Genomic DNA, 24,103 nt, shown 5'->3' with positions numbered 1-24,103 from the left:
TAAAAATACTAGTAAAGCAGTAGTTGTATTAGAATCTAGTGCTCTCTGATAATAAAGAACAGCCCTAGTCTTATATACTGACTACCCAATTCTAGTAAAATTTTTCAAAATTTTCAATTAAATGAACTCAAAATCATGTTTATACATATTTATGAACGATAAAACTAGGTTTTAACACCGAAATTATTGTTACCTCGGAAAGGACATAAATTGAGAAACAAACCAAAATGTTAAAATTCATTTAAAATGTAATAGATGACGATAAAAAGGAAAATAAAAGCCAAGTGTGGGAAAATTTACCAAGTTATCTTAAACATATGTCACATCTATCTGTAACAAATAACTGAAAATACTTTTGCTTTGGACTAAACTAAACTGTTTTACCCGATGAAAGAAAAGAAGAGATGGATCTACACGATGAATCAATTCCATCATTAAAAGGAAGTAAAGTCTTCCGAAAAAGACACGTGCTTCTTGATTTAGGTCATGAAGTTGTCGTCCAGATCAGCTGTAGGTTGACAAAAAATCTAGAAAAGTCATCACTAAAATCGGCTGGAAATCCACGGACCTCAGCATCAAACAGGGTCGCCAAGTGGTCAGATTTATCCTAACCATGAGAAGGATTTATCTCGTACAATGGGGGAGCACCGTGCAAATTAGCTGGATAAGACTAATGAATCAGATCCCCAGAAAAGGATAATCTCCTTAAAGATTAAAAATCAGCTTTTAAGACTGATATTACTCAATCCTTGAGATTGACCTTAAAGATTGAGAATTCAAACTCATGGAATTCGATGATATCTAAACTCGAGCTTGAACGAGAAAATATTTTGATCAAAAATTACAAACCGATTTATTTTCTGAAAAACCATTTTCAATGCGTTCATTACCATTGAACGTAAAATCCTAGGAATTCACCTGGAATTCATTAGGTCACCTTAACCAAATCGGGTGTCAACCGTAAGAACGGTGGTTGCATAGCATGGTCGGAGACAGGACCTTGTGCCAGACCGAAAAATCATAGGATGATCTTTACTATTGCTCCTACCAAGGATAGTACTAGCATCCGACACGTTAAAAGACCATAACCAAAAGCATGTCATTAGACATTGCCTTAACAGTTTCTTGTTCATCGCTTTCCTTTACAACCGGACGGTAGTTTGCCGAAAGGTAATATACGGAACAAGTAAACTGGATGTGTGCTTTCCGATACCGGGATAGCAGTGGATTACACGAACCTAAATGTTTTTAGCCAAAATATTGATCCACAAATATATTTTGCAACACCAATGGTGGATCAAATCAGAAAACTTATCTAGGGTAAAAGCTAGATTGAATTTTCAAAAGATCAAATGTTTTCATAAAGATCCTATTTCCTAAAGGATCTAAATTTTTATAGTCATGTGGGACTGTAAACCGCCTTTCAAATGTGCACTTTGCTTTGGAAACCGAAAGTAAATCGGCTATTTGATTGAAAGTGTCGTTGACCTAAACCCGAGGCAACTATAAAAGACACACCCACCTTTAACCACATCGTTACTACCATTGTTTATACCGCCATATTGAAGTCACTGATGTACAAAGTGTGAAGAATAAAGAAGTGATTCAAGTGTTTTTCAAGACTATATTGCTTGAGGACAAGCAACGTTCAAGTGTGGGGATATTGATAAGGCTAAAAAGGAACATATATTTCATAGCATTATTCCCCAAGAAATACAAGATTTTAGTTGCAATTGTTCCATTTTCAAGTAATATTCGTTTATATTAAATAAGTGCGAAGACAAAAGGCGAAAATGACGAATTGAAGACACAAAGGTCCAAAAAGCTCAAAAGTACAAGATACAATCAAAAAGGTTCAAATTATTGATGAGGAACGTCTAAAAATGACAAGAGTACAAGTTACAAAACGCAAAGTACACGATATAAAATTGTACGAAAGGACGTTCGAAAATCCGAAACCGGGACATGAGTCAACTCTCAACGCTCGACGCAACGGTGTAAAAATTACGAGTCAACTATGCACAAGAATAAAATATAATATTTAAATAATTCATAATAAGAATAATATTAAATAATAAAAAGTTGTTAATTGAGCATAGTTCAGGGGTCGTAAGCGAAAATTCAATTTAACATTTTGCCTATAAAAGGCAACGTATTACGATCAATTTGAGAGAACTTTTTTTTCGATCATTTTTTCTATCTTTTTCTTATTTTTCTATCTATCAATATCAATATCTATAATTTATATCTATAATTCTCTATCATAATGTTAATGTAATCAGATATAACAATAATCTTAATTTTAATTTTAAATTATGATAATAATAAGATTTATGATAGAGATCGTTTGAGTGTGTAAGTCGAAATTCTGTCCGTGTAACGCTACGCTATTTTTAATCATTGTAAGTTATGTTCAACCTTTTTACATTAATGTCTCGTAGCTAAGTTATTATTATGCTTATTTAAAACGAAGTAATCATGATGTTGGGCTAATTACTAAAATTGGGTAATTGGGCTTTGTACCATAATTGGGGTTTGGACAAAAGAACGACACTTGTGGAAATTAGACTATGGGCTATTAATGGGCTTTATATTTGTTTAACTAAATGATAGTTTGTTAATGTTAATATAAAGATTTACAATTGGGCGTCCCTATAAATTACCATATACACTCAATCGGACACGATGGGCGGGGTATTTATATGTACGAATAATCGTTCATTTAACCGGACACGGGGATGGATTAATTGCCACTAGAATAATTAAAACATGGGTGAAATTATGTACAAGGACACTTGGTATAATTGATAACAAAATATTAAAACTTTGGGTTACACTCAGTCGACATCCTGGTGTAATTATTAAACAAAGTATTAAAATCTTGTTACAGTTTAAGTCCTCAATTAGTTGGAATATTTAACTTCGGGTATAAGGATAATTTGACGAGGACACTCGCAATTTATATTTATAACTGATGGACTGTTATGGACAAAAACCAGACGGACATATTAAATAATCCAGGACAAAGGACAATTAACCCATGGGCAAAAAAAAACTAAAATCAACACGTCAAACATCATGATTACGGAAGTTTAAATAAGCATAATTCTTTTATTTCATATTTAATTTCCTTTATTTTATATTTAATTGCACTTCTAATTATCGCATTTTTATTGTTATTGTATTGCACTTTTAATTATCGTACTTTTTAATTATCGCAAGTTTATTTTATCGCACTTTTATTATTCGCAATTTCATTATCGTTATTTACTTTATGCTTTAATTTAAGTCTTGTATTTATTTTTAATATTTTACATTTGGTTTTACCTGCGACTAAAGTTTTAAAATCGACAAACCGGTCATTAAACGGTAAAAACCCCCCTTTATAATAATAATATTACTTATATATATATATATATTTGTATTTTTACAATTATTGTGTGTAAAAAAATATAGTGTTATACTTCACGAGCTCCCTGTGGAACGAACCGGACTTACTAAAAACTATACTATAATACGATTAGGTACACTGCCTATAAGTGTTGTAGCAAGGTTTAAGTATATCCACTCGATAAATAAATAAATAACTTGTGTAAAATTGTAGCATATTTAATAGTATTTCGCACTAAAAATAATACTATTTTGTATACACCCCCTACGACACCAGTATAGGATTCGGGCCCATTTGTACCATGCATGATTTAAATCTTGTGGTCTATCAAAATAATGAATTTTATTGTTTTATGATAAACTTATGAACTCATCAACCTTTTGGTTGACACTTTAAAGCATGTTTATTCTCAGGTATGAAAGAACTCTTCTGCTGTGCATTTGCTCATATTACATGGAGTCGTTCATGGCATATAGAGGTCAGAACCTCGCAATGGGACCAACTGTTGAAGACTTCGTCCAGATGGATTAGGACGGGTCACTACAATATTACACAACAATATATATGTCTTCGAATGCAGTTTTTAAACAATATAATACAAGCATGCTGACTCCAACTCTTGTCCATAAATTAGCATGCAACAGCGGAAGCTCTTAATAATCACCTGAGAATAAACATGCTTTAAACGTCAACAAAAATGTTGGTGAGTTATAGGTTTAACCTATATATCAAATTGTAATAATAGACCACAAGATTTCATCTTTCAAAAACATGCAATCTGCATAAAAATCATTCATATGTTTGAACACCTGGTAACCGACATTAACAAAATGCATCTAGAATATCCCCATAAATAATATCGAAGTACTAAAGCAGTTCAAATTCTCTGACTGGGGCGTGTCAAAGCCCATAGATCTATCTTTAGGATTCGCGTCAACGGGTGGCAATTATAATAAACACAAATTCTTAGGTTACCAAGTTCAACAAGGGCGATATCCGGTATAACGATTCAACATACAATGTAGTTTCAATTACTTGTGTCTATTTTGTAAATCATTTTCAAATCTACATGTATTCTCATCCCAAAAATATTAGATATTAAAAATGGGACTATAACTCACTTTCACAGATTTTTACTTCGTCGGAAAAAAAGACTTGGCCACGGGTCGATTCACGAACCTATAACAAATTTGTACATATATATCAAAGTATGTTCAAAGTATATTTACAACATTTTTAATACGTTTTAATATTTTAAGTTTATTAAGTCAGCTGTCCTCGTTAGTAACCTACAACTAATTGTCCACAGTTAGATGTACAGAAATAAATTGATATATATTATCTTGAATCAATCCACGACCCAGTGTATACATGTCTCAGGCTAGATCACAACTCAAAGTATATATATTTTTGGAATCAACCTCAACCCTGTATAGCTAACTCAAACATTACTGCATATAGAGTGTCTATGGTTGTTCCAAATAATATATATACATGGGTCGATATGATATGTCAAAACATTTGCATACGTGTCTATGGTATCTCAAGATTACATAATATATTAGAATACATGTATAATACAATATGAGTTAGCTAGGATGTGATTAATATAGATTTGTTATCAATTTTCACGTAGCTACAACAAGCAAAATTATCCAATCTGGTTTTACCCATAACTTCTTCGTTTTAAATCCGTTTTGAGTGATTCAAGTTGCTATGGTTTCATATTGAACTTAAGTTTATGAATCTAAACAGAAAAAGTATAATTTTATAGTCGGAAATACAGGTTACAAGTCATTTTTGTAAAGGTAGTCATTTCAGTCGAAAGAACGACGTCTAGATGACCATTTTGGAAAACATACTTCCACTTTGAGTTTAACCATGATTTTTGGATATAGTTTCATGTTCATAAGAAAAATCATTTTCCCAGAAGAACAACTTTTAAATCAAAGTTTATCATCGTTTTTAATTAACTAACCCAAAACAGCCCGCGGTGTTACTACGACGGCGTATATCCGGTTTTACGGTGTTTTTCGGGTTTTCAGGTTTTAAATCATTAAGTTAGCATATCATATAGATATAGAACATGTGTATAGTTTATTTTAAAAGTCAAGTTAGAAGGATTAACTTTTGTTTGCGAACAAGTTTAGAATTAACTAAACTATGTTCTAGTGATTACAAGTTTAAACCTTCGAATAAGGTAGTTATATATATATGAATCGAATGATGTTATGAACATCATTACTACCTCAGGTTTTGTGGATAAACCTACTGAAAATGAGAAAAATAGATCTAGCTTCAAAGGATCCTTGGATGGCTTGAAAGTTCTTGAAGTAGAATCATGACACGAAAACAAGTTCAAGTAAGATTATTACTCGAATCAAGATAGTTTATAGTTATAGAAATCGAATCAAAGTTTGGATATGAGTATTACCTTGAATACGAAAGATAATCTACTGTAAATAACAAAGGTTTCTTGATCTTGGATGACTACTTGGATTGGATTAGAAAGCTTGGTAGTAATCTAGTAAACTTGAAATGATTCTTGAATGATTTTTCTTATGACGATTATAGATTAGATTTTGAAGTAGAATTTGTTGTAGATGAAGAAAGGTTGCTGAATATAGATGTGTTCTTGAATGAAAGTGTTTAGGTAGAAAGAAAGTTAAGATTAAGATTGAAATCAAATGGGTTATGGTGATAGAATTATGGACGTGAATATGCATGTATATGTAGTCAAATTTGATTAACTTTTAAGCTTGGAATTTAGTTGCAATAATTCTTACCATTAGTCAAAAGATAAACCCTACATGAAAGACTCCAAATTCCAATCAATTATGGCTGATCATGATGGTTTCCTATTGGTATATACCAATAGTAAATACATCTAGAAGCTGTGTATTGTACGAGTACGAATACAGGTGCATACGAGTAAAATTATTGATGAAAACGAATGAGAATAAAATTGTAAGTATTTTTTCTAAGTAGAAGTACTTTGATATGTGTCTTAGTTAACGATCTTATTTAATGTTGTTGAAATCTTAAAATCAAATTTTAACACATTTTTAATAAAGCGATATTAACCCAAACAAAAATTTTCCATGATGACCTGGCAGCACAACCCCAGCCAGGGGCTCTGCCCCTTGGACCGGACCCCACTATCGGGAGCACTGCCCCCGGACCCCCGTCATAATCAAGATAAGTTCAAACAATTGTGCACTCCACACTTTCCCAAACTTGTTCGATATTTATCAAGGTTATTTTGGTTAACAAATTTATCCCATTACACTTAAATCATATTGGTGACACAAATCACCAACAATGAATATATCTTGATATGATATATATACTTTAAAATGTCGTTACAACGATAATCGTTACATATATGTCTCGTTTCGAAATTCTTAAGTTAGTAGTCTCATCTTACTTGTATAGTTCATTGTTAATACACTCAATGATATACTTAATTATCATTTTATCATGTTAAATATAGTATACCAATATCTTAATACAATACATATGTATTTAGTAACACGTTATTATAACGATAATCGTTATGTATATCGTTTCGAGCTTCATAATTCAATATTCTCATTTTTATGTATATCACACATTGTTAATATACTTATTGAGATTCTTACTTATCATAATCTCATGTTAACCATATATATGTCCATATATATATATCATCATGTCATTTTTTACAAGTTTTAACGTTCGTGAATCGCCGGTCAACTTGGGTGGTCAATTGTCTACATGAAACTCAGTTCAAATAATCAAGTCTTATCAAGTTTGATTGCTTAACATGTTGGAAACATTTAATCATGCAAATATAGTTTTCATTTAATATATAATCATGGAATAATCATGAAAAAGTTCGGGTCACTACAGGTGGGCACGAGTAGTTGTATATGGATCCATAGGGCTTGACATCCCCGTTTGTTCTAGGTATAGAAACCCTAGCCTGAACTATAAAATAGACGTATGCTATTTGAGTTTAGTTCACGTTGGATTGCGTGTATTGTACATGTTGGTTGCATGTATGTTAAAACATGGGTACTTATTATAACGTTAAAGTTTAGTTACCAGGGTGCTTAATTTCGTAGAATATTTTGATAAACGTTTCTGGATGAAACAACTGAAATCTTGTGATCCACCTTTATATACAGATTATGCGCAACATTAAAACTATGAACTCACCAACCTTTGTGTTGACACTTTTAAGCATGTTTATTCTCAGTTTCCTAGAAGTCTTCCGCTGTTTGCTTATACGTATACAAGCTATGTGCATGGAGTCATACATGCTTTATTCGAGAAAACTTTGCATTCACAAAATCATCACCATGTATCTTATTTGACTGTATTGTCAACGGATGTATTGTTGAAAACTATTATATACGGTGATTGTCTATACGTAGAAATCATCAGACGTCGAAAACCTTGGATTTATATATTCATTTATGGTGTGCCTTTTCAAAAGAATGCAATGTTTACAAAACGTATCATATAGAGGTCAAAACCTCACTATGAAATCAATGAATGATGTATTCGTCCAAGTGAATTTAGACGGGTCATCACAGATAAGAAGATGATAAGTGAAATATATAATCAAAAAATAACCAATTGCCAACGAAGCATTGCTTCAACGGCATCCTCTTCACCTTGTGTGTTGGGGCCGAGGGTTAGATCATAAGTTCGAGTCTCGTTCTGCTTATCCTATTAAGCAATCTGCCTGAAATATGGGTATTCAGATTGACCCCAAAGGATTTTCTCTTGGATCCATTCAGGATTCAAACCCGGTCCTCATGAGGGGATATCACAAGGGCTTAAGGCATTGGTGCCCCTAGGATGGTTAAAGGATCTGGTTTTTGTACTGCGATTCTAGTTTACACCCGAACGTGTGTGTGTATGTGCAAATGATGAGTGTCGTTAAAATAAATGATACACTGATGCAAAGATTGCCGTTAAAAAAAATCAATTATAATAGCTCACAATCGACACCCAGGACAAGTCGTTAAGTCACGACCCATACACCAAAGTGGGTGTTGCTTTTGTGCTCCTTGGGCAACCCATACCGTTCTATTGTCAGCGTAACAAACAACCTAATATAAAAGTATTTAATTATTATTTAGACAAAACTGCTTAAATAGTCCCTGTAGTTTGTACCAAAATGCTGATTTAGTCCTTGTGTTTTTTTTTTGCTCAGACTATCAACCCCAATCCACTTCTCGTGCCAAAAGAAAGTAGAGCCGCCATCCCCGATGCATTTAACGAATGAAGTTTTAAATTGTACATGTGCTTCTTCAATTAGGTTACCTGCGAAAATAACATTATGCCAAACACCTAATGCCGAAGCATGGGGAGACCCACTTTCCGACATTAGGCCGCCAAATTGACCATAAATACTCCGAATGACTTTGACCCACAATGAATTGGTTTCGGTTTTAAACCTCCACCACCATTTTCCCAAAAGGGATAGATTTTTGCCCTTCAAAGACCCGATGTTTAACCCCCTATTATCATATGAATTAATGATACAATCCCATTTGACCCAAGATATTTTTGAACCCGGACCCGCCCCGCCCCAAAAGAAATTACGCCTCACTTTTTTTAGGAGATTAATCACACACGGCGGGACACGAAAGAGAGAAAAGTAGTACAATGGAAGGCTCGTTAGGACCGATTTAATAAGAGTCAATCTTCCTCCAAATGACATCGAACACGATTTCCAATCCGAAAGCCTCTTATTAAATTTCTCAATTACCGCGTTCCAATCATTCAACTTTTTCATTTTCGAACCAATGGGTAACCCAAGATAGGTGAATGGGAATTTACCGATTTGAAAACCCATGAGTTGAGCTACCGAATTAAGCTCACTTAAATCCACCCCTACTCCGTACAAACAACTCTTTTGGAAGTTGACTTTTAAACCCGACGCTAGTTCAAAACACTTAAGGAGATTCATTAAATTGAAGGCATTTAAACGGCTCCAATCCCCGAAAAAAATAGTGTCATCCGCGTATTGGAGATGCGAAATTAACACCTTATCATTACGCCCCTTTCTAGATTGAATTCCTTTGTGAGCGCACTGTTAACAAGAATAGAGATGGAAGCCGATTTAAGACACGCCAATATCCACTTTCTCCATTTTTATAAAGCAATTAGTTAGTGACTAATACACAATTTGTCATCTGGTTTATAAATAATGAAATGGTATTAAAATTCAAACAAAAAAGACAATATTAAAAATTAAAGAACTACATATACGAGTAGTATTTTCCATGCACTATTGTTAATTTGAATAAAACCTAAATGTAACCTTAAATACACCTATGTATTTATTTATTTATTTATTTATTTATTTATCCTATATACTTAAAGAGGTCGGGATTTCTATCGCTTTATCAAACAACAAACATCAAAAAAATTACAAAACTTCACCTCAAACAATCTTAAATATGTCAATTCTTTAGGGGTAAAAATTGTAAAATTATTATTTAATTAAAAAACTTACACAAACTCCACCCAAAACTTTAAAGTGCCTCATCTTCCCGCTCGCTTCGAGTTGAATTTTTCCGAGATCACCGTTTAACTCGAAATAATTTTACGAACACAATGTAACTAAGTACGCGCGAAACGGAATTTTTTTAAAAAACGTTAAATATTTCGAGATTTGTTTTATACATTTAAGTACAGGTGTAATAAACAACTCAAACTAACCATTATGCGGTTTTTCCGGCACTAAAAACGTAGAGTCTATTACGGATAATATGTACTAACCACGTGTTTCCAACCATACTCGTAGTAACACATTTTTAATTTTGTAAATGCATAATGCTATATTAAATATGATTGAAAATGCATAATGTTATATTAAATATGAATATTCAACCCAAATAACCCCGTCACATTGTTGGGGACGGTATCTTCCTAGTTCTACACTAATTAAATTCCTTAGTCACGGAGCAACAAATTAACATGTACGTTATTTGTTTTTTATTAAAAAAAGAGTAAAGAAACCGAAACAACATACTACTAACCTCGTGATCACTACACATTTGATTTTGCGTAAAATATACACTACCCCTTCCATTTCCCCCTTTTTACTTTTTACTGCCGCCACCATGGACATCGACGACGACCCTGAACTCCTCTCCCTCCTCTCCGAACAACGCCATGAACTCACCACCGCCATCGCCACCGATTCCGACCTCGAATTCGCCTTCCAACTTCAACTACAAGAAGCCATCAAAATCTCTCAACCTTCATCTTCATCTTCATCTTCTTCACAACAACTTTCCTTAACCGAACTAACCTCCGATTCACCGTCCGGAATCGCACATTACCTCGCCGAAGAAATCGACAACATCGAACGTCAACGCGTTGATCGTGATATAGTCAAAGCAGAAACTAAACAACTACAAGACAATCTCAACCGCTTAATCCACGATCAGGTTTTCGCGCGTCAAATTCTCGACGTTCCGGAACGTGAGTGGAGAAGCACAGGCGATTACTTTGAAAAACCGTACGGTGGCACGCCGGTGTCACGTGAGGAGGTTTTTAGGGTTTATTGTAAGGGTTTAGTAAGTGAGGGTGAAAATAAAGTGGTGTTTGGTGGTATCGGTGTTGCTATTTGCGATACACGTGATTGCTGTGTATTTGAGTTACGGAAACCGTTTATTGTTAGTGACGGTGATGTAATTGATGGTGATGATGTAATTGTTGTTGAGGTTAAAGCTTTGATTGAAGGGTTGAATGCTGCTGTTTGTATTGGAATCAATCGAATTCAAGTGTATTTTGATAACCATTCGGTTTATCAATATGTAAGTTCGTTAACTTTTCATATTTAGGGGTCGTAACATTGAAGTAATTATACTGTGTATATGTATAAATTATAGTTGTTGTTGTTGAAGTAATGAAGTAAATACATAATACATTTTATCAATATTTAAGTTTGCTAAGTTTATATTTTTAGGGCTTGTAACAGTAAAGTCATAATACTGTGTATGTATATAAAATTTGCAATGTTGTAGAAGTAATGCATAATACATTTTTTAAATTAAGGGTGTGCGATTGGAGATGAAAGTGTGGGGTGTAATTAGTTATGTTTTGGTACGACTATCGAATCTTTGCACACCGTTACTTTCATGCTTCCATAGAGTGTAGACATTTGAGGTTTGTGTATGATGTAGAAGGGGAGTGCTTATGGGTTGTAAGGTTTGTTTTAAATTGATACCGCATCTGCTGCTTGAAAGGTTAGATTTTGTTCAAAGTAAGCTAAAACGCAGTAGGGATTGAAATGTTCTAAAGTACATTTTGGTTTTTTAAAAATGTTGAAATATGCAATGCCATTTGGCATTTGCCAACATCTTGACTAGAAGTCATTTTTCAAGTAAAAAAATTATGTTGATGCTGTTTATATGGGGTATAGATTGAAGTTATTGCTCTGGCCCACAATATGATATTGGATTTTTGGTATCATTTGTGAGAATATTGATCGTAGCCAATTGGTATTGTAATAAAAGTTAACTGCTATCCTTTTTCTTACTTCGCTATTATGTAACATGTCAACATGTTATTGTTCTACTTTTTGTAGAAGTTCCCATTTTATGTAATTATGTGTTTATTACTGTCATCTGATTACTGTTATGTTTGTTAATGCAGTTCACTGGTAAATGGCAGCCAACAAACAACAAACTTGTGACATTGGTCGATCAGCTAAACCTTATTCAGAGAAAATTTGCTTATTGTGGCCCATTTCTGATGAGGCAAAACAATATCAAGTTTGCTCTTCAGTTTGCTAGAGGAGCAATCAGTTCTCAGACCACCAAATATGCTGGAAACACTTCTGACAAGAGATTACTCGAGCAATGCACAATTTGTTTTGAATCTGTTTACACTGATCAAATGTTTTCAGTCAGCAATTGTATGCATAGATATTGCTTTTCTTGTATGAGAAAGCACGTAGAAGCGAAGTTACTTCAAGGGCAGCTACCCAAATGTCCAGATGTAAAATGCAAGTCTAAACTTGAAATCGAAAGCTGCAAGAAATTTTTAAATCCTGAATTATACGACATTATGAGCTCGAGGGTAAAAGAAGAGTCTATTCCTGCAACAGATAAAGTTTATTGCCCGTTTTCTAAATGCTCAGCTTTAATGTCAAAAACCGAGCTCCAATTGCATGCTGCTACTTCGTCTCGTGACACTGGAATGAGACAATGTGTTAAGTGTCGTCGGCTTTTTTGTATTAATTGCAAAGTACCGTGGCATGATAACGTTGACTGCGGTAGTTACTTGAAGTATTTTGCAAATCAATCTTCAAATGAGGCGAAACTTAAGTCTCTTGCAACAAAGAATCGTTGGCGTCAGTGTATCAAGTGCAAGAATATGGTTGAACTTTCTGAAGGGTGCTATCATATCTACTGCAGGTATTTATTATCTCATTGACTTTATTATACTCGTACTTGTTTTGTCGAAATACTGGAGGTGGCACTTTCAACCCATTTATCTTAGATCTGATGGGTTTTGGGTTGATGGGTTAATTTGGGCTATATCCATAGAGTCATACTAGTTGCTGTTCAAAAAGGATATGTGCAGAATAGGTCGAAAATCATCCGAAGTTTATTTAATTGCATAAACCTTCAAACTGATTTATACAAGATTTAGGTTAACATTGCTATAATAATATTAAATATTAAATTTAATTGGTTTTTGCAACCTATTTAAAACGTAGGGACCACTGAAACCGGGGATTCCTCATACATGATACATGTTGTGAAAAATAATATTGTAATATTCTTGATATAAGTAGCTATTGTCATGGGTGTATGGTTCCTTCATGATTAATATTATTTGTCGGTGTTGTTAATAAACCTAGTTTCAATTTAAGTCTCTTTGTTCATCTCTTATAGTTGAACCGAATCATCAAAATCACATGACCTTTTTTTTGCTCATTTCTGGTTTGTTTCTATCTTCGTTCCACTTATTGTAGTGATACTTCCATTTTTTATCGTATACTTTGTTACAAAGTGAACCCATAGATACAGAAACCCTAATCTGAATTAATTACTACAAACCAATGGGCCTTATAGTCTGATACCATATACAGTCTACAATAGGAGAATATAGAACTGTGGGAAAGGACATAAACATAGGAATTAGATTATCATTTTGTATATCCATTATCAGACGGAATTAAAGGCACGCATTCAGGCTTATTCAATGATGTTGGTAAGTATCTGCATTCTATTCTATATTTCTATGTGATTCAAATTTATGTATATGTGCTGAAAACTAGTATATATATTGAAAAGTGAAAACACATGTTTCCGAAAAGCTGCCAACTTCTATGACATGATTAAAGACACAAGAATAAAAAGATACAAAAATATACTACTATGTAACTAAGACAATATTGATTCCGTGACGTAAAGATGATAAAATAGCATTTGCTGAATGTAAATGATGCTTCTAATTTGGAAATGTGATTGCAGATGTGGATATGAGTTTTGCTACACATGTGGAGCTCAGTGGATCAACAAGAAACCTACGTGCAATTGTCCAATCTGGGATGAGCGTAACATTATATATGCTGGTGGACAGAATGGGCGTTGATATGTTCATAATGACTCCAATGCCTGACTTTAACTTTATGAATCGATTAATACTGATGGTTGATGTTCTACTTAGTACTAAATGGTCAAATTAACTGTGTGACGCACAACTTTTGCTACCTAAGTTGCATGTCATTGTGGATATGTTTGGATATGACCGCTTCATTGGGTAAAAAATGTTACATTTTGTGTCGTTTTGGATGAATGAATTGAGTTGAGACCTATAACTTGTACTCTCTCTGTTTTTTCTACAATTGCTTTTGGCCTTTTGGATTCACTTTTCTTGAAAAATATTGATCTCGTGAGCTGTAACCTTATCTTTTTCTTCCATTTATTAACTTTTTAAACATCTTGTAGTTTGTACGGAGTAATTGATGATGGTACGCGTGAGGGTAAACTCCTAAACAGGTTTAAAAATCTGAAAACTCTAGAACAGAGCCTAAATCAGATGATATTTAAGTATTACAGCCTCTTACATGTAATGTATAATGCGTATAATACCATGTGTTTAAAATTACTGAAATGGTTATCACGTAAGCATTAAAACATTGGTATAATAATGCATTAGAACATTTATCACGGAAATTAAGTTCTGGGTGAGTTGTAGATACTGTTTCGTCTCCTTTTCCAATCAGTCAGTTGCAAAAGAGGCTGTCGAGACCATGAATGGGTCACAAATTTCTGGGCATCCAATTTTTGTGGGGTGGCCGATTTATCGCGCTAACAGGGTACTTCGTTCTGTTTCCGGAGGTAGGCGAGCGTCTCAACCGGTTAAACTCAGGTGCAAGGTGAATTCGAATAATTCGGGGGCTGATCAGATGGGTTTAGGGGTTTTGATCGTTGACACGAACCCGTTGGCATATTTGAAGATTCAGTTTTTATCATTTAGTAACAAAGTTTCGGATAATAAAGTGTGCAAGGTGGGAAGCATCGGAGCTGTCATTTTCTTCGCTGAGGGTACAGGTTTTAATCGTATCTTGTCGTCTCAGTAAGCTGAATTTATTTTAGTTTTTGTGGTTAAAAGTTTGGCTCGAGTCACCTGGTTGGAATTGAGGGGTATACCGTTAGCATACTCCTCCGACGATAGCGCCACAAAAATTGCTAGTTTGTTTGGAGATGTGTTGAAGATTACGCAAACGACTAGCTGTTTGCGTAATATTGGAGCGTTATACGCTTTCAGTAAAATTGAAAATCCGAAGCATTTGCACTAATCGGGCGAGGTCGACCTTGAGGATGATGTTTCTTCGGTCGGAAACGTTTGGGTTAACGAGTTAAGTGCGTTAATGGACTTAGATGGTGTGCTCTCAGACGAATTCCCTGCTGAGTTGTCTGATACGAGTATGGTTTAGCCACAAAATTGTTATCTACATTTTGTTTGAAGAAGTCAAAGTGTTTGCTGAGATTTCCACACTTCATGCAAATTTATTTATTTTGTTCTATGTGTCACAATTCATGCATGTTGTGTTGTGAGCATGCCTTGCCCACGTTCAGTGTATGTGTGCATAGAACTTAGTAGTAGTTTTTATTTACGTAGCTTTTATCAGTAAGTAGCAGTTAGTTTGTTTTAGTATATATACATGTACTTGGTTTCTTATTAAGCATGATGAATGAATATTTGGTTTAGTCCAAAGACTTTTTCACAAGTCTATTTTATCCATCTCGAATCGGCTCCTATCCTCGGAGTTCACAGTCGACTCGAAAAGACCGTATCATTGTCTGCCATATCTAATCGCCCAGTGTTCGTCGGTAATCCAATTTATGGTCAACATATTGACGTTGTTAATGGTGCGTTACTCGTTAATGATTTTTCCGCGAATTTAGCTTCGGATGATGATATTTGTGAGGTTTTGGCTGCTATTACGAGGGTACGTGGGCGTGGTTGAAGATTAGACTGACGTCAGGATACAATTTGGGAGCCTAGGTGAGGGTGACGTTTCGGTTATGGCTCCTCCATCAGTTTTTGAATCCTATTCTGTCCCTGCTTCGAATATGGCAGAGTCTGACCCTGTTTTGACCATTGGTGTAACTCAGGTTTTGGATCATGAAATTGATCCTCCTGTTTCGAATCACGCATCTTTGTTCCGTTCGGCTTCAGATGGACTTTTGGATTAGTTGATGATTCGGGTGACGTTGCTATTGTTTCTAATCCTAAGCCATCGAAGATCAATAAGAGGAAACAGAAAGCAAAATAATCCAAGGTACGGTCGACGACCTAAAGAGATGAAGATACAGCAGTTTCTTTTGATGCAAACTAGAAAAATGAGCCCGTGCGATGCCGCGGGGCCTTTGAGTTGCGTATTCATAGTTAACGGAGCGTGTTATAGGTGTGTATATGTATTGAATATAGTCCGAGGTATTGAGCGTTTTTTTTTAAGTGTCCGTTTCGCGCATACTTAGTCCCGTTGTGTTCGTGAGATTTTTTTGAGTTGAACTGTGGGCTCGGAAAAATTTAACTCGCGCCGAGCGAAAAGATAGGACCCGTTAAAAATTCGGGTAGAAGTAGTTTCTTTTATTTTAATAAAATTGTATATTTACATTTTTTACCCCTGAAAAGAGGTAAAGTTGAGGGGTCGTTGTGTAAAGTGAGGCAAAGGTGAGGGGCCGATTGCAGTGTGAACGCAAACTAAAAATTACACTTTTGTATTGAAACTACAAAATTCTTGGTGGCTATTAGTATATAAGGGTAAGGTGACTATTAGTATATAGAGGTAATAACGTGGGTACTTCGGAAGCTAACGACACGGGTTGTTCGGTTGCTACTAATAAAGGATTCTTTCAACACTTGGCGGATCATTGGGTATTCCACCTTGTGAGGGTACACGTATTGTTGGTACGTAGTTCGCCGAACGTTGTTACATATCAATTTTCTTCTCGAAGTGACAAAGGTTTACATATTGATAAAGTCGAAGGAAAGACGTCATGACTAGATAAAAGGAGCGGCATGAGAGCCTCTTAGATGTTTTTGATTTCTGATTTTTTATGTTATAGATTCGTTGTGTTAGTGTCTTTGAGTTGTTGGTATCGGGGGCTGTTAGTTGTTTTTTTTTTTTTTTTTTGGCGAAAATACGAATACTCAAATAGAACCGAGGTTGTTTTTCAAAAGAAAAAGCCCTCAACAAGAATACAAAACGATGGGAGAAACGGGGAGCTCGCGCCTAGAAAACAACTAAACAAAAGCTATCTATAAACGGGTCTCCCTAACATTCCGAAAAAAACCTTACAATCAAACTAACCAATTAAACCGAATAACTATAACATGAAAAAATAACGAACAAGATCAACCGAAGAAAATAAGACGGACCACAACATCAACCTCGAGGACCCGCCCTTTTTAGTTTTCCATTAACCGTCTCTTTCATAGAATTCTTCCCGGATCGATTCTCAATCTTGTAAGATAATACATTAGCGGAACCATCACCGGGCGCGCTCTCCGCGGCCAAACGTGTCATCATATTGTCGAATGCCGCGAAAGCCTCCACGGACATATTTCCTATCCTGATTGCCGATGAGCCGCCGTCTTTTCCATCTTGAGGACCCATGAACAAATTTTGAATTGCGTCCCCGTAATCCACGTCGTCAATGTTATCTTTAAGCTTATAGGCACCCGAAGTGGACACTTCCTTCGCCTTCTTTCTTGACCCCGGGTTAGCATCACTAGGTAAACATTTTGAAACATCTTTATTCATAACATACCTCGCTTTACAACAACCTTCACATGATGGGACCTCGCAATCACAATAACACCATCCACTACGACCAAACAAAACCGGTTCAAGCCTTTCAACGTTCGAAACAACCTTATTTTTTGCCAACAATTCTTCCTTCTTTTTCTTTTTCTCCTTCTTTAAACGATCTAATCTAACCGCAAACGTAATGTTATCATCATTCGGTTCCGACATATCAATAACCTTGTTTATCAATTGTGAAGATGCACTCTTAATACCATCAACAAAAACATGCTCCTGATTTGGTTCAATACTAGAGCGAACCCCCATTTTCTTTTTTATACAATCAAAATTAACATTATCACCACTTAGTGAATGATCATCCGATTGTACACCATTAAAAATGTCATGCACCTGATTTGGTTTCACTAACTTGCTCCTAACATCACCAAAAGAACCCACTGTAATATCTAATTCATTAGATTCGTCAAGAACCTCTACAACATCTTCAACCAAATTGCAACCAACAGGAGTACCCTTCACTCCAACATCGTCAACAAAATATATGGAACCAAATTTAATAGCCGAAGCATTTAAACCAGTAACAAACCCATCTACAACAACTAACAAACCCGCTGTTAGTTGCTATGATTGGTTGTGTCTATGTTTTTGCGGCCGTTTTTGTTTTGGCTCGAATTGGATTAGCGTTTTTAGGTTATTTTGTATTGTTTTCTCTTTCGAGCCTTAACGTTGTTGGTTATATTGTACCAGGTTTATAGGATCCTTCATTGTTTGATGAAGATATTTAAATTTTAATAGTAATCGTCAACTTTTTTAAAAAAAATCCGTTGTTGTAAAACGTTAATACATTTTTTAGATAGTTAAACGTACATAACCAACACGATTTTTACACAAATATTTACCTAACGTTCACTCCAGAACATAAACCAATCTCAAGGCTCAAAGTCAGAGAGGCACATCGATACCGTTAGACTAATTTTATATAATTATCAAACATGTTACTCTGAACTAAGTTCATTAAAAATTTTAAATCATTCAAATTGTTAACTATGAACGTTTAACCATAATGTTATAAGCTTAACCATAAACATATAAAATTTAACTGTTTAGTATTACTGTAATTATTTTAAATAAAATGTATGTATTTAAGTTTAACACTATATAAACAAGTACGGTAACTTATATTAAAAACAAGTACTGGTAGCTTATTTTTTTTTTTTTTTTAACTTATTTGATTAAATTTAAAATAAGCTCTACAATTTGTATAGACAAAATTTTACAAATAGTCCATATAATTTGTATCAGATTAAACTAGGAGTGTAAACGAGCTGAGCCGAGCCCAAGCTCGACTAGGCTCGAGCTCGGCTCGTTTAGAATTCACAAAGCTCGAGCTCGAGCTCGGCTGGCTTGATATTATAGAAACTCGAGCTCGGCTCGAGCTCGACTCGTTTATTACGTAATACTCTATTTTTTTGTTAATAAAATTTTATTTTAATTATATTAAATATTTATTTTTGTGTATTTTTTTATTCACATATAATAAGATTTACTTTTTTTGTTTTAATTATATAAAAAAATAATAATGATTATTATGAAATTATATTATACTATATTATTTATATTATTATAGAATAATAATTTAGTGTATAAAAATAAAAAAGCTCGTTTAGGCTCGTGAGTCTGTTCGAGCTCGAGATATGAAGCTCGAGATCGGGCTCGTTTACTAAACGAGCTTCAAAATATGTTCAAGCTCGGGCTCGAGCTCGTTTAAGCTTGGCTCGAATCGAGTTTTTAACGAGTCGAGCTCGAGTAGCTCGCGAGTAGCTCGGCTCATTTACACCCCTAGATTAAACTCATGGTCTTCGTGTTTTTTTACATCATGGATGGTCTCTATGGTTCACACTTGAGTCATCGATATTCTCTGTGATGCTAACCACATGAACTATCTTTGACGGAAAAATGCAAACTCCATGGACTACTGGGTGATTCAAATGCAAATTACATGAATCATCTTTTTTGAAAAAAAAATATATGGATCATGAGTGTAATCTGATACAAACTATAAGGACTATCAATGATATTTTGTCATTTGCATATTAAAAAAATAAAATAAAATAACCGTCCGTAAATTTACTTTTACATTTTTTACAGACCGAGTTCACGGTGGCTATCCTTCCTCTCACGTCCGTTTCTCATGAACTCCGATCAACCCATGGCATCGGCCGCCGCCGACTTCGATCTCGCTTTCGAACTTCAATTGCAAGAAGCAATAAAACTCTCATCAACCGTACAATTTTCATCATCATCGAACGAAATGGAAGAAATATTTAGGGTTTATTTCAAGGGTTTAGTGATGAATGAAATAGTCACGAATATTAAAATGAAGTTTGCTGGTATTGGTGTAGCTATTTTTAATCCTAATGGTTTTTGTGTTTGTGAATTGGGGTATTCGTTTTTGGTCGATGCAATTGGTGGTGGAAATAAATCAGAAGGTGAGTTTATTGAACTTAAAGCTTTGATTGAAGCTATGGATTCTGCTGCTAATATTGGCGTAAAACGACTGCATGTTTTCTCCGATAATGATTCGGTTTATCAATATGTAAGTTAACTTTGATTAGATTTTTACGTTTATTTAATTGATAAAGTTATAAACCCTAGATACCCTAATCCTAACCTTAACTTGCATATAACCATATTCAATCATCTCACATTATTTGTTTATTAATTGATTTATTTGTTTGTACAAATGTTGGTATAAGAGATACCATGTACAATTTTGTGTTTCCAATATATTTGAATTTGTGGTTGATTAAAAAAGTTTAATACTTGATGACCTCTATAACAGTTGTACCCCGGAAACAGAAATATTTTTCACTGGGTACAAAAAAAAATTTAAAAGTGTAGAAATTTTGTTGGGGAAAATATGGAGTCTTTTGACTAAAATATGGAGGTTTTTGGGCAAATTACTTAGACTTTTGGGCAAAATATGGAGCAACGCGACTCTACCTTGAAGGGAGTGGGGTCCTATGACCCCACTAGTGGAAAAAATTTTTATACGATGTATACTTCAAATTGTACAGGACCTCACTAAATTTAAGTATAGGACCACATATATTTTTAAAATTTGTATTTTTTAGAGGTAAATAACCACTAAAGTACCCTTCAAATATAATTAGCCTTAAAAAAAAAAAATTTAGGACCCCATTAGCATTTCATCCTAAAATCGCCACTGATATGGAGGCTTTGGGAGCAAAATAAGAAGATTTTTGGACAAAAAAAAAAATTCGCTCGGGGCAAAATAAAAAAATCCAAAATTTTTGCACCAAAAATTGCAAATCTACCGGGGCGAGTGACCCGCTTGTACCTTACTACTTCCGCCCCTGGTTGCACCACATTAGATGCACACAGAACTCACTTAGGGTCCCCACACCGGCCACATCACCCCTACGGGCCCACACTGTATTCTACATTGTGTTCTTGTTCTACATTGTATTCAAATCAAAAGTAAAAGTACTCCTGATTAGTGCCACTCCTAATGATAAGAGTAACTTGTCACATATCTGTTGTGATAATCTTTGTTACCAATTAATCGTCAACTTTTATGATTATATTGTGAGTAATGAGTATGCATGTATTCACCATTGAATTTATGTGCAATGCAGCTCACTGGTACAGATAAACCAACGAACAACAAGATTATGAAATTGGTTCACCAATTTAACCTTATTCAGAAAAACTTTGCCCATTGCGAACCACGTCTCGAGAGCACAAACAATATGGAGTTCATTTATAAATTAGCAATTGATGCAATACGTTCCGAGTCCACCAAATGGGCAGACAGTACTTGTACCGTGACACTTGTTGAGCAATGCAAAATTTGCTTCGAATATTTGAACACCAGTCAAATGTTTTCCATTAACAAATGTCTGCATCGATTTTGTTTCTCTTGTATGAGAAAACATGTAGAAGCAAAATTACTTCAAGGAAAACTAGCTGAATGTCCACACGAAAATTGCAAATCTAAAATCGAAATCGAGAGCTGCAAAAAGTTTTTAAACCCAAAATTACACGATATGATTAGCGTGCGGGTAAAAGAAGCTTCTATTCCTCCTGAAGAGAGAATTTACTGTCCGTATTCTGATTGTTCAAATTTGATGTCGAAGACTGAGGTACAAGAATATAATGCCACGTCAGGATCTACTTCTGTTATAAAACCTGGAATGCGAAAATGTGTTAAATGCAATCGTGCTTTTTGCATTGATTGCAATGTACCTTGGCATGATAATATTACCTGCTCTGATTATATGAAGTCGTCTCGATATAAGTCTTCGAGTGCTGCAAAACTTAAGTCTCTCGCAACAAAAAAACATTGGCGTCAATGTATCAAGTGTAAGAATATCATTGAACTTGCAAAAGGGTGCTACCATATATATTGCAGGTATTGTTATCTCATCTCGTTTATTTGACTGGTTTATCGTATATATTCCGTCAGAATTTGGGTTGTAGTTTGTATTTAACGTGCCACAGGTTAAGCTTTAACGTGGAGTAGTTTTAGAGATTAAATGGGATGATTAGGTAAAAAGTAATTAAAAGTACTCAAATGCCTAAAACCTCCAAATTGTTCTAATGAAAATAAGTTCCATAGTTTTTGTAATAAAATTGACAAAATTGATGAAATTGTCCCCGTGTTAGGGTTTTTCTCTCTTTTCATCCCTCCAAACTAAAAGCTGCAAAAACAGTCCTTAAAGTGATCCTTTGCCCTAACATTTAAGGACTATTTTTTTCAGATTGTAATTAGGAGGGACGAAAATAGATGAAAAAGCCTAACACATGGATGATTTTAGCAATTTTGTCTTTTATTAAATAAGATGTAAGATACCAAAAAAAGTGTGTTTCATCTCGTATGCGCCAACATTATGATTAACTATTTTGACAAAAAACCGTTTTGACATATGTCCCAATTTGCCCACTTTACCACCTCTAGAAAATGTTCCGTCCATCTATAATATGGTAATCAGCTTAAAGTTGAACTTACGCTTTAAACGTAGAAACCATTGCGAAACTCTCGATAAAGAGAGCAAAAGAGTTAAATTCATTTTGTTATCATGATTTGATAGTTTCAGCCTAGTTCATATGCTTTGTCAACAGTACTTATAACTATTGTCAATTTGTCATATTGGTAAGTATCATCATTAGTTATGATGCTACATTTCTCTGAATGAACTGTAAAATGAAGACACTTGATTATTAGTATAATTCTAAAATGGTGTGGCGCGCCAATGTAATATTACCAATTCTGCATCTTGGTAACAAGAAAACTAAAACAAAGCCGTCACTTCTGTTACATTATTTACATAAGAGTTGATTTGTACAGGTTGAAACCACAAAAAGTAGTTGCATAAGTGGCATATATAAAGAATAAAATGCTGATTTGATTCTGATGAAGAACAACAATAACATTTGCTGCTTTTTAAGCCTCTAATTTGGAAATGTGATTACAGATGTGGATATGAGTTTTGCTACACCTGTGGAGCTCAGTGGATCAACAAGACACCTACGTACAAGTGTCCAATCTGGGATGAGCGTAACATTATAGACACGCGTAGGCAACGTATGAATTGATCATGCTCTAGTTTTACATAACTCAAGTTTTGCTTGGCGGTTAGGATCTTGTTAATACTGTCCACGTTGACAATGATGTTTTTTTCTTTTTTTTACTTCTATCGTTACTAACTAGATACCAGTTTACGTGCTCGTACCTAATATGTGCTGATCAATGGCAATTAAAAGAGTAACTCTACGTTTTGTATGTATAATTACAACTTTTCTCCATATGTATCCGTGTGGGTCGCACCTTCTCCATCCTAATCGCACCATATTGTTCATTATGTCCATCCTTTTATTGTCCCTGAATGCACCACACGCGATGACATAAGCAATGACGAGTAAGATAAGAACAACAATGTTAAAATATTCTTCATTCGATTGTTCTACATCATCTTCGTCCCGAAGCACATACGAACCCTTATCTTTCTTCTTCTTGTTCCTACCATTCTTTATACGAGGTTCATAGGACGATCGTTAACACGTTGGTCACCACGAGAAACAGAAGAGACACCAACCACATGATGCGCATCTTCAGGGTGTTGCAACACAAATTCTGTAGCACCTATAATAGGAATTTCAACAAAATTTTCAACCGGAACTTGTTTACCTTGAATTTAAAACGGCGAGCCGGCAAGTACATTTTCATCAATACTACCAAATTTCAAGCCCGAACCAAAGACAACATTGACCTCTTGATCGAACTCGATATCAGTCTCTTCGACATCGGCTTCTTGAACACCAAACAAAGCCGATTCATTCACTTCGTCTCCAACATCTTGAATATCAATCAAGCCCTCGACCACTAA

At 34.7% G+C, this 24,103-nt stretch overlaps 2 protein-coding genes across 2 annotated transcripts; both read left to right on the top strand.

The window, feature by feature from the left end:
• The first annotated feature begins 10,446 nt into the window (after window positions 1-10,446).
• On the top strand, window positions 10,447-14,274 carry LOC139864645 (E3 ubiquitin-protein ligase RSL1-like). Its single transcript, XM_071853225.1, has 3 exons — window positions 10,447-11,214; window positions 12,056-12,819; window positions 13,885-14,274. The coding sequence occupies exons 1-3, from the start codon at window positions 10,516-10,518 to the stop codon at window positions 14,003-14,005; spliced, it is 1,584 nt and encodes a 527-aa protein (XP_071709326.1). The 5' UTR covers window positions 10,447-10,515; the 3' UTR covers window positions 14,006-14,274.
• Window positions 14,275-19,851: 5,577 nt separating this feature from the next.
• LOC139864641 (E3 ubiquitin-protein ligase RSL1-like) lies at window positions 19,852-23,471 on the top strand. The gene is made up of 3 exons (XM_071853219.1): window positions 19,852-20,289; window positions 21,353-22,128; window positions 23,192-23,471. The coding sequence occupies exons 1-3, from the start codon at window positions 19,885-19,887 to the stop codon at window positions 23,310-23,312; spliced, it is 1,302 nt and encodes a 433-aa protein (XP_071709320.1). The 5' UTR covers window positions 19,852-19,884; the 3' UTR covers window positions 23,313-23,471.
• Window positions 23,472-24,103: the final 632 nt, after the last annotated feature.

Source organism: Rutidosis leptorrhynchoides, chromosome 1, assembly GCF_046630445.1.
Source record: "Rutidosis leptorrhynchoides isolate AG116_Rl617_1_P2 chromosome 1, CSIRO_AGI_Rlap_v1, whole genome shotgun sequence".
NCBI lineage: Eukaryota > Viridiplantae > Streptophyta > Magnoliopsida > Asterales > Asteraceae > Rutidosis > Rutidosis leptorrhynchoides.
Note: the sequence above shows the minus strand (reverse complement) of the source record. Positions and strands in the feature narration are given on the sequence as shown.